The sequence below is a fragment of the Ostrea edulis genome, chromosome 9, assembly GCF_947568905.1.
Source record: "Ostrea edulis chromosome 9, xbOstEdul1.1, whole genome shotgun sequence".
NCBI classification, from domain to species: domain Eukaryota; kingdom Metazoa; phylum Mollusca; class Bivalvia; order Ostreida; family Ostreidae; genus Ostrea; species Ostrea edulis.
This window is the reverse complement of record NC_079172.1, coordinates 57,052,047-57,065,681: the sequence shown is the minus strand read 5'-3', so window position 1 is coordinate 57,065,681 and position 13,635 is coordinate 57,052,047. Positions and strand designations below refer to the sequence as shown.

Genomic DNA, 13,635 nt, shown 5'->3' with positions numbered 1-13,635 from the left:
CGGGGGACATGGTTTGAACAAACTTAAACCTGCACTATGTCAAGAAGCTTTCATGTAAATACCAGCTTTTCTGGCTCAGTGGTTCTTCAGAAGAAGATTTTTAAAGATTTTCCCTATATATTTGAATGTAAAACTTCGATCCCCTATTGTAGCCCCATCTTACCCCAGGGGGCCATGATTTGCACAAACTTGAATCTGCACTATGTCAGGAAGCTTTCATGTAAATTTCAGCTCTTCTGGCCCAGTGGTTCTTGAGAAGAAGATTTTTAAATGACCCAACCCTATTTTTGCATTTTTGTGATTATCTCCCCTTTGAAAGGGACTTGGCCCTTCATTTGAAGAAACTTGAAAGCCCGTCACCCAAGGATGCTTTTGGCCAAGTTTGGTTGAAATTGGCCCAGTGGTTCTGGAGAAGTCAAAAATGTAAAAAGTTTACAGACAGATGACAGACAACAGGTGATCAGAAAAGCTCACTTAGCTCAGGTGAGCTAAAAAGGCGCAAATTAAATGTGCAGTAAATTCCCAATCTATTTAGAATTGTTTAGATGTTTTGGATTTCCTGATGCAGCTCACTGTTATTCTAAAGATCAAAATGACTCATGTTAGAATATTTTTTTTTTGGACATGAAATGATATTTTGGCTAATGCCTTGGCTTTTATATTTCAAAAGATGTTTCTTAAACAGTTACTTCATATTCTCATACCAGTACATATATAGTGAATAACAGTTACTTTCCCTTGTCATATATTTTAGGAAAATTGATTTCTAGTGTGTATGTTATATACCAGATCGTTGTCCGATGACTCGTTAGTACCATTACTCTTCGCCTCTTCTACATTATCATCACTATCCTCTGCACCAGAACCTGCTTCAGTCATTTGCTTCACAATTTCCATTGTTGCAGCATCCACTTCTTTCTTCCTATTAAAAATGGCCTTCAAATTAATTTGATTTTTTGAACAGTTAATACTTACAATTGAAGTAAAAGTGACTCAGTCTCTTTAATTCACAAACATGACCATCTATCCACTATGTGTCATACATGTGCACTCTCAGGTGACCTATTGAAATACGCAAGTTCCGAGATATCAGCTCTTCTGTGATGGAGTTACGTTCAGTATTCTATTGAATGCTTGGGTGGATACAAGATGTATACATATATTATAGACTAGTTATGTATACACACACATTATATATATATATATACACACACACATTCATACAGCGATTTTTTTCCTTATATAACTGGTACTGATAAACGATAACATTCCCAATGCCAAAAACAATTTTGAGACTAAAAATTCCCAATTCACTACTTCTTGTTTTGTTCTCTTTTTTCTTTTCTTTTAGTTAAAATCATTTGCCATTACATTGGTAGAAAATTTCCAATTTGTTCGATTTTGACGCTATTTTTCCCAATTGAATGGGTACCGGTACCAGTATCAGTGGGTAGAAAAAAATCACTGAATATATATATATAAATATATATACACACACACACTCATAAAGGATAAGTTATGAAAGCGTAAATTTTGTTTATATCAGCCGTTGGTATACATGAAACTGACCATAAAAATTATGAAGAATAATATTTGTTTGAATTAGACTATTAAATTAAATTTGAATTTATTTTTTATTTTCTCTTCTGCAAAAGTGATACTTTAATCAAAGAAAGATGGAGCTTATTGATTTTTGTTTGAGCTATTTCATTATCAAATAATCATAATTAGTTACTAAAATTGTGTCCCAGCAGTTTGGGTGGTTGCACAATGCACAATGGATGCATCATAGGATGATTCTTTATGCAATATATGAAGACAGCGTTTTGTACCCACCGCGTGTGGACAAAAGTATGTTTCGCGTTTCACTGTGCATAAGAGTTCCACAAAGGAGAAGAACTATTGGGCAACTCGAAAATTGCCCGTATTGGTCAGTATAGATCTGTCGTGCAATGTGTTTTCACAATGTCTAACTTCTTTTAAAATAACTTCTAATCTAATTCTGTGCAACTCTGTTATGATATCTTTGGGACAAGCGGCATAAATTGTAAATTTCAGGATTCCTGCTCCCCTGGGGCCTTAGGGTCAGGACAAAAAATGCCAAAAATTTACTAATTTTCAAAAGTCTTCTGCTCTACAATTATAGCGTATCATAAAAAAAAAAAAAGCAAATGATGGTCCCGCCCACTAGTGTATCTCCAGTTATTGTACACCTTTTATAAAAGGAAAAACACCACAAATAGTGATGGGAATTGGTGGAAATTTCATAATCGATGATTGCAGGTTTACTGTAACTAACTAATAATCTAGAATTTCTATAATGAAGTAATTTAACTACTGAAAAGGTGTAAATAGATATTTTCTAAGTTTACATTTGTTTCTATTGCTAAAATAGTGTAAATAAATATTTTCTGTGTGTATTTGTGTTTCCTTTACTACCTTTATATGCTTTAATTACATATATAAAATCCAATATGATTTTTATAAGGGTCTATGCGCCAAAACCGGATGTCATGTGCTTCAGTTATATGCCTGTACATGTATATCAAAGTTACATGTCACCAACTTTCTAATTAAAATTCAATAAAGAAAAAGGACGAGAGGAATTCAATTTATCAAAAAATAAAAATAATAACAAATCTATTGACAAATTGAATACAAAATGCACATGCAGAGTAACACTGGTCTTTGAAAGCAGTTTTTATCTACATAATTCACTCATGGCATTGCTAGTATCAAGATTCCCTTTGATGGATGGTCCTTCATTTATATGTCTGACTGAATCCAAAGTATGTCTACCCAACCATGCAAACATGCTTTATTCCCTGTGCATAGATATAGACCAATGTCTTTCGCTTCCATGCACAGCACACATACTATAAACAAAACTTTTTAAGTTAATAGATAAGTCACAGCTGGAATATTCTTCAAGAACTACAGTTGTCTTCTGGCCCAGTGGTTCTTGAGAAGATTTCTAAATGACCCCATCCTATTTTTGTGATTATCTCCCTTTTGATCTTCATCTGAACAAACTTGAAAACCCTTTACCCAACTGAAGGATTCTTTTTGCCAAGATTGGTTGAAATTGGTCCAGTGGTTCTGGAGAAGAAGTCGAAAATGTGAAAAGTTTACAGACGACTGACAACAGGCAATCAGAAAAGCTCACTTGAGCTATCAGCTCAGGTGAGCTAATAATTGGAATAAAATTTCATAATCGAGCGCTTAGAATATGCCAACAATCGACTGATTTTAGATTATAATTGATGACTGGAACACCACTAGTTACATATTATATAACATTTTATAAAAGTATATAAGTTCTATGTTGATTAAAACCTTTGATAGCCTTTTCTATTTAGTAAAAGTTGCCACATAAGTAATGACTCATTTTCTTGCCTTTTTAAAGAAATGGCTGTATTATGACATTTATAAAATTATGCATGCATTAGAGTAGGAATTCATTGCATACATTTTAGTCCTTGTACTTTCAAATCATAGGAAAAGTACAAAGATTTAGCCAACGCAATTGTACTGGACTTGTTCTTAAAACTTCTGTCCGAGGTAAATAAATATACCACAGAAATATACAGCATACAAATGAGTAAACTATCATGTTTTATGCTATATATATTTCATTGAAATATACTTTTAGTTTGAAAAAAATATTTCTGAATTCATTCTTGCTCCAATTTTTATGAAATCTAAAGCATTATCATAATATCATAAAACATCTGGACATTTTGCTCATGATTTCAAAACTTCTACTAACAATTGCAGAAATATGACTACTGAAACTTTTAACATCAACTTTTCCACAGCATTTATAGATGTTTTCAAACAATATCATGACATCAATCTATAGAACCCGTGGGGATCCAGGTTAGAATAGGTCCTCAGTACCACTTGCTTGTTTTAAGAGGTGACTAAATGGGGCTGTCTATTTGATGAGACCGCAAAAACCGAGGCCCCATATCACAGCAGGTATGGTACAATGAAGATTCCTCCCTGCTCATAGGTCGCATGTGCCGAGCATAGGCCTTTTTGCAGCCGTTCACCGGTATTAGTGATGTCTCCATATAAGTGAAAAAATCTCGGATGAGATGTTAAACATAACCAACCTACCAACTAAAGAACAATGAATGTAAAAATGTGGGGAAATTGCATGAGATAGCACCACCCCTAACAGTTAGTAAGGTTGTCTAAAACTGTCAAGATATACAAGTACACAAATATAGCACCAATAAAAATCTGACCTACCGACCCTATTTTTTCTCACCAGGTTACCATAAACACATCATTTTTTTTTTTTGCCTGATAAAAAAAATATTGAAATCCAGTGTTCGCGAAGGTCTAAATTATATTACCAGTCATTCGGTCTGGTAAAATTTCTGTTTTTACCAGACCGAATGATGATTTACCAGACCGAACGAAAGTCATATACAAATAAACAAAAACTGACAGTGCACCAATATTTATTATTTAATCTCTAACTAGCTCAAACATCAATGCCCAATTATCATGTTCATCTCGAAATTCATCACAATAATGATCGTTTTCGTCATCATCCTTGGACTCATAAATTTCTTCTAGAGCAAACATGTCGTCGTTGTCCATAACTGCGTTTTCTGCTGAGCCTGGAAATTAATAAATTGTAGTGTAGTTGTTATTAAATTTGACTTGTGATACTTATGAATATTGTCAAAAATCATAAAATTATATGCGAAATTACTATACATACCTTGAAATTCATCAGCTTCAGAATCAGTTGTGTCTTTGTCCATGCTCTCAGGAATGTTATTTATGTCTGTGTTTTCTGACAAATCTAGGGGAAAAAATAAGCTTTTCAATATTGAGAGATTAGAAAGAAATTGGGGGGAGGGGGATTTAAGTTTACCAACCTTGAAGTTCAGTGATGTCAATGGAGGATCCCACATCAATCACATTGGTGGACTGACCAGCTTTCTTTGCCCTCTGGTAGTTTGGCAGACGTGGCTTCAGAGCTAAGGACTGTGGTAGAAAATGTGAAGCAACTGATAACAAATAGAGAATAATGCATTTGTATCAGCTAGTATGAAATTCCATCACTTGACAAAGTTGTTTTGAGAGAAAAAAAAAATCAATTAATTCATGTATATTCAAATATTGTTTCTTTAATTTGATAATGCAAATTATGTCATTCAATACTAAATTTGAATTACCAGCCATTTGTCAATAGATGACGTAGGGTCAAATTCTGTAACTCGTGGACTTTGAAGTTTGACCATGAGAATATCGTTGAGGGTAGAGGTTTGAAGGCGTGTTCGTCTACTTGTCTTAACAAGTTTCATGTGAGAAAAAGTAGTCTCACAGCTGACGCTTGTAGGGGGAATGCATCCTAGAAGCTCAATCACGGCCATCAGCATTGGAAACTCAGGATCATGAGCATCACACCATTTCAATTCCTGAACTTTACTTCCATGTCTGTAATTATATTGATTAATTTATGATGATACTGAAATTTTATTTTGGCATACCAGTCATAACATTATGATATTTAGTTTTAATATCACCACTGGGATAGGAACCTACTTTCTGTAGAGAATTTTCTTGAAAAGCCTGAGCTCATTCATGGTCTCCTGAACAGAAAAATCTGGTATGGCTCTTAGAAGAGTTTTGCTGTAATGGTTGGCAATGGTCATTATTTCTGTTTCAGCAAAGACTGAAATGAAATAAACAATAATAAATCAGAGGTCTTTTATTTGTACATGGTGATGCCAAATGGTTAAGTCAATAAGTGAATATTAAAATTACAGAGTCACACAATACTATTACAGCATATATTGTGTCATTGTTATTGTAAATAATGTACATAATTATAAAGTATATGATCATCATAATGCGAATCGCACTTTATCAGAACAACCATATCTTACCAGTTTACTTAATAACTTGATTTCATATCAATTGAATGCGTATGTTGAAGAATATAAAGTCTTTTACACTACAGTCTACATTAATTTGTAAACAGACAAACACATTCATATGAATAACACAGAAGCAGTAACATTTATGATTAATTGAATAAAACCAAAACGTGTCAACTAAAACAAAACATCAACAAAGAACTTTAACAAAGTTTGTTGATATAACCTCCTAAATCTGGACTTTCAACTGTTGGCCAATTCTTAAAGTGCAGAATTCTTGTTGAGTTCATAACATTCGTTTCAGAAACGCCCAACTCAAATCTCTCTTTCAGTGCATCTATGAGCCCACTAAGAATTTCATTCTTGTATGACAACGAAGGTGTATTACCCCGCAGAGTAATGCCCTCATATGTGCCTGCTTCCATAATTTCGGAAACACTTTTAAGGTCCCTAAATGACAAAGTAATTTTTGATCTACTTATGTTATTGCTTTTTGATTAAGAAGCAAAGCAAAACATTTTTCACATGCATCTCAGTATTATTTAAAGAGACAAATGAGATTGATTTTATTTTATACATAAAATTTACATGAATGATTCAGAGTGTTAACACTTCAGTGAGTCTTACCTGGTCTTGAACTCTTCCAACAACTCTATGGTGGATTCTGCCCAAATAACACTATCAGCCACAGTGGATTCTGTTTTTTGCAGTTTAAGCGACAGTCTCATGAGAGGTTCTAAAGCTTCCTGTTAATAAAATTTGATGACAACACACATGAAGATGATGGAATGTGGAGATTTGCTTTATGCATGTATGATGATGTTTGATACAGTTTAATTTAAAGAATTTATCAGCTCTCAGTTATTGTCGTAATTATGAGACATTTGATTTCTTGAATAGTTACCATATCTACCAATTGTCGGACTAATGTTTGATTTATTCTATAAAGTACAAACCTGGAGAAAAAGAACAAAGCACACAAGGTCTTTCCTCAACAAGATCTTTGCCAGGCCCTCTGCTTTAGGATTCTTGTGGCTCAGGCTACAGAGATGTGCCTCATATGCTTGGAAAGTACGCATCATGTTGTTCATCCCACGGAACAAATGGGCTAGCCAACGTGTTCCGGTCACCTTTGTAGGCACCACACCCTTCACATTTAAAGCTCTGATAGCATCAAGTAGCCCCCGCTTGTTTTTGTACTGTTTTGTGTAAAAATAGTACAGACCTATCAGTAACGTCATAAGTCTATCGTACAGTTTGCTTTTTTTGAGTACATCCCTGAACGCCAGTTCAAGTCTATGCGCAAAGCAATGGACATTAACAAGTTCATCGTTAATGTTGTTTTTCAACAGAGCAGAGAGTCCTCCTTTTTTCCCCACCATGTTTGAGGCCCCATCACTCCCCATTCCAACCAGTTTTGCTGTAAATAGTAATTGCAACCAAATGTTATCATGTTTCTAATTCTATACATTGTTTTTTGATAAAATTTAATTATTAACTTTCGTTTCGTCATGTCTCTGCTGAAATAGTGGCAGGACTGACTGAATGAACTAAATTCCTTTTCTTTTAGATATTTGAATGTTATGCATAATTTACGTAGTGATTTCAGATTAGTCACTGCATATTGTGACAGAGCATATATATGTAATTTCAACAATAACATAGACATGTACCACTACCTTCAAAAAGATGTACCTTTATCAATCCTGCAATCAGTAAACACCTTCATCAAAAAGGATTCCAAGTCAACTGCACAGGTGCTATTTGGTGTTCCAATTGCTAGGAATCTCTCTGTGACTTTTCCATGCAAGGAGAACCGCAAATAAAGTGCCTCCTGTTCATCACCACTGATGTCAGTTGATCCGTCCATCATGATAGAGAAAAAGTTGACTTTGCTGAGAAAATCTACAGTGTTGTCTCTCTCGGTAGCAGCTATTGACTTCACAAATTCAATGGCAGCTTTGTCGTTGATATATGTGCCGCCTAGATCAATACCTTAAAGATATAATATTACATAAGCTATTTTAGGTTGATATTTCATAACAAGAAAACACAAGTTCTAGAGATTTTTTAGACGTAAGACCAGCATATAATATAAAAATTTACATGTACTTTACCTTTAACTTGATCCAATGAACACAACCATGTGTAGTCACGCATTGGCCGATTGTGCTTCATAACAGCATGAGCATTTCGAAATAAAAAAACAAGTCTGTCTTTTTCAGCTTTTCTTAACGACTGTAAAGCTTTGCCGGCAGAAGTGTTGGTCAAAATATCCGACCCTGTCTTAGCAGACGCATTTTGAAATTCTATGGCCTTTTTATGAGCAACGCTGGACTCGTGGTCGACCACAGCAGTCACTCTGAAATTTGTGCATCCGTCTAAAAAGGTGTTCTGACCTTTTAAGTTTGAGCTTATTCCAGTTGGGGTACGATTGGAACCTGACTTTGAAGCATAACGCTCGACACACACTGAACAAGTCATTGCACTTTTCTCGTCGTTGTAAGTCAGCCATGATCGCCCCTCCTTCCATTTTGGGTTAAATTTTCGTGGAGGTCTTTTCGCCTCGTAATTCTTGTTGTTTTTCGTTGAATCGGGATTGCTAAGCTTTAGTTTTTTTCCTGGTATAGCACCCTCAACAAATTTCAGTCCCAACATTTCACGGTTTATACCGGAACTAAAATACTGTATGTAAATGTCGAACCCGATATATTTAGAAGCGACGATCCCGTGTTGGAGTACGATAACAACGACACTTTTTGAAAACCATTTTAGGAATCCATGGAAAAGATGAACATGTTTTGAATTTCAATTTTATTTTATTCATTTATCATTATTCTCCCAGTTTTCATTGCCTCTACATTACCGGACATTTGGTCCGTCACGATTCTAACTTTTACCGGACCGAGTCTATTTTTACCGGACTTGTCCGACGGTCCGACGAACCTTCGGAAACACTGGAAATCGATTCATTTATGGCACTGTGCTGTAAATGTTCATTTCCAAACTATTCATCAATAGCATTAGAATGCTTTGGCAATAACTATCATTCTTTATTTTAATTATTAGTGTGAGCAACCCTAAACATTACCCCCCCCCCCTTTTTTTTAAAATTAAAAATTTAACAAACCTGTTTGTAAAGTCCACATTAAACCTCTCCTCTAGAGCTCTTCGTACTTTTTTGGCTGACAATGATGAAAGATCATTTCCCTTGACAATTTCTTTAAATAAAATACAAAACAACACATATAAACCCTGAATACTGCACGCGCACGTTGCAAAAACAATAAAAGGTAAACACACCGAATACATATAAAATCACCTTTTACAAATATATACGGTGCTCTACAGAAGATGATGCAAATGTCTTAAGATTATTTAATATCAGCATCATGCAAGTACAAAAATTTACAAAACTATGCTTCATACCTTTAATTGCTTTTAACAAATCAGACTTGCTGATGTTTGCCATGTTATTTTTCATGTGCTCCAAATTGGTACTAAGGGACACCACTCTAAAATTGTTGCATGTGCGGTCGAGCACCAAAAAGCGGATAAAATTGAAAACGTGTACTTTTTATTATCTATTTATTTATCCATTTAATTATTTATCTGTTCATTTATCTCATTTTATTTTATTTTCAATACATGAATTTTAAAAGGAACAAAAAAAATGATTAGTGGGGAAAGGGGGGGGGGGGTCAATATTTATTGGGCAGTTGGGACCAGGGCAAAAATACGATAAGACACACTTCTATTTGCCTTCCATACTGATAGGACTCCAACTTTTTTTTTATATTTTCAACATTGATAGGACAACAGTATTTTTTTTTTTTTTTTTTTTGCAAATGTATCAATGAAAAAAATATATAGATCTACATAAAAAAGTATTAAATTTTTTTGGAACTTATGTACATGTATAGATCTATATCTTACAATCAATAATATTGAATTGTATATGCATGCTTTATTTCATGTCCAAATTGAATATACTAGAGACAATTTTCAATAAAATACTGGAGGTCTGATCTTGATGCTTTAAAATCACGCCGGGAAACCTCTAAAAAAGAGATATCTCTTTCATTTAGAGAGATATCTCTTACACTTAGAGAGATATCTCTTTTACTTTTAGAGATATCTATTACACTTAGAAATCGAGATATCTTTTTCACTTAGAGAGATATCTCTTATACTTTAAGATATATCTCTTTCACTTTGAGAGATATCTCTTTCACTTAAAGAGATATCTTTTTTACTCTGATAGATATCTCTTTTACTTTGAGAGATATCTCCTTCACTTAAAGAGGTATCTCTAAGAATTCCTAGAGAGATATCTCTCAATGTATAAGAGATATCTCTTAATCGTTGAAAAAGAGATATATCTTTCTAAAGTTTTTTCCCCATTAGTTTGAATACTTAAAGGAATTCTCCCTATATCGGAAGCCCGCCAAAGGAAATCTTACAGTGATGGATTCAATCCCGGGTGAAGATTTTGCGTTTACCGCATGTGAAGTGTACAGGGGCGGATCCAGGAATGGCCTACATTTTTCATAACGCTATGCGAGTTATTTCCCCCTGATTACAGAGGGCGTGCAGTACATTGAGGTCCTCAGTTGTCGGTGTCAAATGAGGAATAAATAGAAAATTTACAATTTTTGATTGCAATCAATTGCCAGTTGAGGAATTTTTCTAAAAATTAAGTGTAATGACTTAAAAATAGTATAATTGAACAAAATATTTCAGTCACTAATTACATTTATATGTGCCCCTTGTGTGGTTTTCTCGTAAGCAGTGTATGGTCATGATGTAATAGTGGGGCAGAATCTGTAAAAAAAAATAATCTTGCACTTAATGGTACAAGCATGAAACTTTGCACAAATGCTCTATAGATATCACTTTTAGGAAAAAGAAAGTTAGCCACTTCAATTTCGACATTGGTGGCCATTTTGAATCCAAGATGGCTGCCATGATGAAAATAACACAACCGATCTCGACTAAATACGCCTTTATGGTGTCCAACATGCATTGAAACTGATAATCTGATTATCATTAAGTAGAATATGGCCCTAGCTTTCCTTAGATACCACATAATGTACACATTTAGTTTTGAAAATAGAATTACAGTAAAAAATGTATAGAATTTCAAGAGAAAATTTATAATTTTTACAACAAAATTTCAATTTTGAAAACTTTGCGCACCCTGCACGCACTTTATTTACAAACACAAAAGTCGAACTCTATATGCATAAAGAAATCACTAATATTAAAAAGTTTCGACTTCTATAGTTAGTGATCTTCAAAGATTGCCAGCTGATGGTGAATTATAGCCATATAAGTCCGGTCATATTAAGGCAATATATAAATCCAGTCATAATAAAGGCAACACAGGATATTCAATAATTATAGGTTATAGACTTTGTATGGGAAAATATGACGACCGAGTTTTTTGGCGCGTAGACGGACCGAGCTTGCGTAATAAAATCAAGACTATGGCTCTTTTAAAAGACGGTCGCCAATGTCAAAATAACACATGTACAGCAATGTGTGATCAAAGCAGTCACTCAGCAATTCAAATTCAAATAATATTTCTGCCTGCAAAAATGTATTCGGGTATTTTACTGCTCACAGTTACAGCTACACATAGCCGTGCACGGTAGGCTCAAACGGTAGCACTTGCATCTTCCACGACACTCAGTATTGCATCCGCATTTTGTCAACTGTTGGCACCTCTGAGCAATTGGGACTAGGTTAGTCCACAACATTTCCCACAAATCGCCTTTCTTGACCCAGCCCCATTCCCCCGGGCTAACAGTTTCCATCTCACACAACAACGTTTATCCTCATATGCATCCAGCCTGATATGCAGTGCGCTTTATGTTCAATCAAAGCCGCATGTGTCGGTGGAATGGAGTCATAAGATCGTTGTTTTCTTGCAAAAAGATCTAATCTAGCTTCATCAATATGCACAATTGAACTGGACCTGTCGTGCATTGTAATAACAAACAATTCTAACAGTTCTTGGTCTCGATCATTTATTTTGAGTGGATAGTGACTTAGCTTGGTAAATACCTCTGTCACTTGTGGAAACACATTCCACGTTTGCCATGATGTCTTCTTGCCCTTACCACGAAAAGATGAGACCACGTCACAACCAGTAAAAGCATGGGGAAATAATATTCCACGAGACATTTCAGGCCCAATAACAGTGCAGATGTCATGAACAGGAATCCATCTAAGATTTTTACCTTGTCCAAACTCAATCCAAAGATTTTACCTGAAGTGGTTACCCTGCGTCTAGCTCCAACACCCCTTTTAGATCTTGTATCTGCTTTTAAACTACATGATCTGTAAACATCGAAAACAATGTCTGTCCTCAAGTACCTTGAAGAATAAGAGTGGATCTTGGAAGCAAATTCATTCGTAGCATATTCATCAAACGCTTTGGATGTTCAAGGTGGATTAGCATTAACCAAAGCTGATCCATTAATGATAATAACTTCGACACCTGGAACTACGTCTGGCAGTGTTACTTTATCTTCAAGTAGTGGAACAAGCTGAGAGTTTTGACAGGACAGAAGTTTTCTGTTATCACTAAGTGGCACAGGGAATGCTTGGTTTTCATGTTTAAAAAATTCCTGGAAATCACACTTTCTTGACTGACAGGATATGAACAGTTTGGAAAAAAGTTGGCATTCTTCCTTCAAATGTTTCTGTTTTAGGTCTTTAGATGTTGGATCTAGTTGTTGCTTGAAAAAGTCCGTTTTGTTTTTCTTGATGGTGTCATAGAATTTGGACCTCTCTACTTCTTGGGAACTCTTCAAAAAGTTATCAAACTTTTGTTTTTATTTTTGACAACGTGATCTGCAACCATCTCTGCGGCACTTGGATGAGCAACACTTTTGGTATCTAATGTTAACAGCTCATTTGTGTCATCCATGAAAGGATTACCCATTTCTTCCATTGTGTCATACAATTTATCCACCCTTTCGATCAAAGTCCTTTGTACTTGTCTATTTTGTTCATGACGTTCTACCTCATTATGAGTGGTGGGACCAGACAGAAACTATGGGATGAATGTGTTTATCTGAGGCAGATTGTTCCTTCTCACTCTCTAGATTAGATAGAAACGCTCTCTCTCTCTCTCTCTCTCTCTCTCTCTCTCTCTCTCTCTCTCTCTCTCTCTCTCTCTCTCTCTTGTATAAGGACGTCAAGCAAGAACGATGGTATTTAAGTTCTTGTGCAATGACATCACCACAACTTAACACAGCTAGCAATTTTCCATCATTCAAGTTTCATTAAGTTTTTTATCGAGTTCCATTGTCATTGCCTGTCGTAGGTCAGAGTGGAGCTTCTTTTTCACACAAAAAACACGCCCGATGCTCAATAATTAAACGCCCCCTTTATGATGGTATGTCTTCATCGTGATCATTTGTTTTAGTTCGAGTTCTCTTCCTAGCCCTTTCGAGTTTGCTATTATTAAACAGAAGCCTACATGATTGGTGATATTTGGCTTTGTTTTTGCGTAGGGTTTCCTCATGCCTCCTCCCTGGTCTAATCTGCCTGACTCTAGATTCATTGGCATCCGATTGATTACTTTAAAGAGAGGGATATTTCGAGCGATCATTGTACAATGTATATCCATCACCATCATTGTCACTCATGCAACGAGCCAGTGGGTGCTTCAAATCTTCATCTTTTTCAATCTGACAAAGACAACATTTGCTCCAGTCAG

The 13,635-nt window shown here is 35.2% G+C and overlaps 3 protein-coding genes across 5 annotated transcripts in view; all 3 read right to left on the bottom strand.

The window, feature by feature from the left end:
* The window catches only part of LOC125658930 (uncharacterized), a 55,962-nt gene extending 46,524 nt beyond the window's left edge, over positions 1 to 9,438 (bottom strand). For all 3 annotated transcript variants that reach the window (XM_048890392.2, XM_048890391.2, XM_056149681.1), the window contains exons 1-3: positions 9,333 to 9,438; positions 9,034 to 9,124; positions 787 to 922 (exon numbers count right to left, since the gene is read on the bottom strand). In XM_048890392.2, coding sequence (XP_048746349.1) covers positions 787 to 922; positions 9,034 to 9,124; positions 9,333 to 9,387 — 282 coding nt within the window. In that variant the 5' untranslated portion in view covers positions 9,388 to 9,438. The remainder of the gene's footprint in view (positions 1 to 786; positions 923 to 9,033; positions 9,125 to 9,332) is intronic.
* LOC125654252 (uncharacterized) lies at positions 4,456 to 5,692 on the bottom strand. The gene is made up of 5 exons (XM_056149683.1): positions 5,569 to 5,692; positions 5,199 to 5,460; positions 4,899 to 5,007; positions 4,739 to 4,822; positions 4,456 to 4,634 (listed from the first exon to the last, which is right to left on the bottom strand). Exons 1-5 carry the CDS (start codon positions 5,676 to 5,678, stop codon positions 4,480 to 4,482), a joined length of 720 nt encoding a protein of 239 aa, XP_056005658.1. The 5' UTR covers positions 5,679 to 5,692; the 3' UTR covers positions 4,456 to 4,479.
* LOC125655886 (zinc finger protein 862-like) lies at positions 5,569 to 8,858 on the bottom strand. Its single transcript, XM_056149680.1, has 5 exons — positions 8,021 to 8,858; positions 7,599 to 7,898; positions 6,860 to 7,323; positions 6,531 to 6,649; positions 5,569 to 5,698 (listed from the first exon to the last, which is right to left on the bottom strand). Exons 1-5 carry the CDS (start codon positions 8,559 to 8,561, stop codon positions 5,689 to 5,691), a joined length of 1,434 nt encoding a protein of 477 aa, XP_056005655.1. The 5' UTR covers positions 8,562 to 8,858; the 3' UTR covers positions 5,569 to 5,688.
* Positions 9,439 to 13,635: the final 4,197 nt, after the last annotated feature.

Excerpts from the sequence above, each read along its gene's own strand:
- LOC125654252 (XM_056149683.1), bottom strand. The coding sequence starts at position 5,678 with ATGACCATTGCCAACCATTACAGCAAAACTCTTCTAAGAGCCATACCA. Across the intron at positions 5,461-5,568 it reads AAGAAAATTCTCTACAGAAA|ACATGGAAGTAAAGTTCAGG; the intron begins GTAGGTTCCTAT and ends ATATAATTACAG. Across the intron at positions 4,635-4,738 it reads TGAAGCTGATGAATTTCAAG|GCTCAGCAGAAAACGCAGTT; the intron begins GTATGTATAGTA and ends ATTAATTTCCAG.
- LOC125655886 (XM_056149680.1), bottom strand. The coding sequence starts at position 8,561 with ATGTTGGGACTGAAATTTGTTGAGGGTGCTATACCAGGAAAAAAACTA. Across the intron at positions 7,899-8,020 it reads TTCATTGGATCAAGTTAAAG|GTATTGATCTAGGCGGCACA; the intron begins GTAAAGTACATG and ends TATATCTTTAAG. Across the intron at positions 6,650-6,859 it reads GCTTTGTTCTTTTTCTCCAG|GAAGCTTTAGAACCTCTCAT; the intron begins GTTTGTACTTTA and ends TTTTATTAACAG.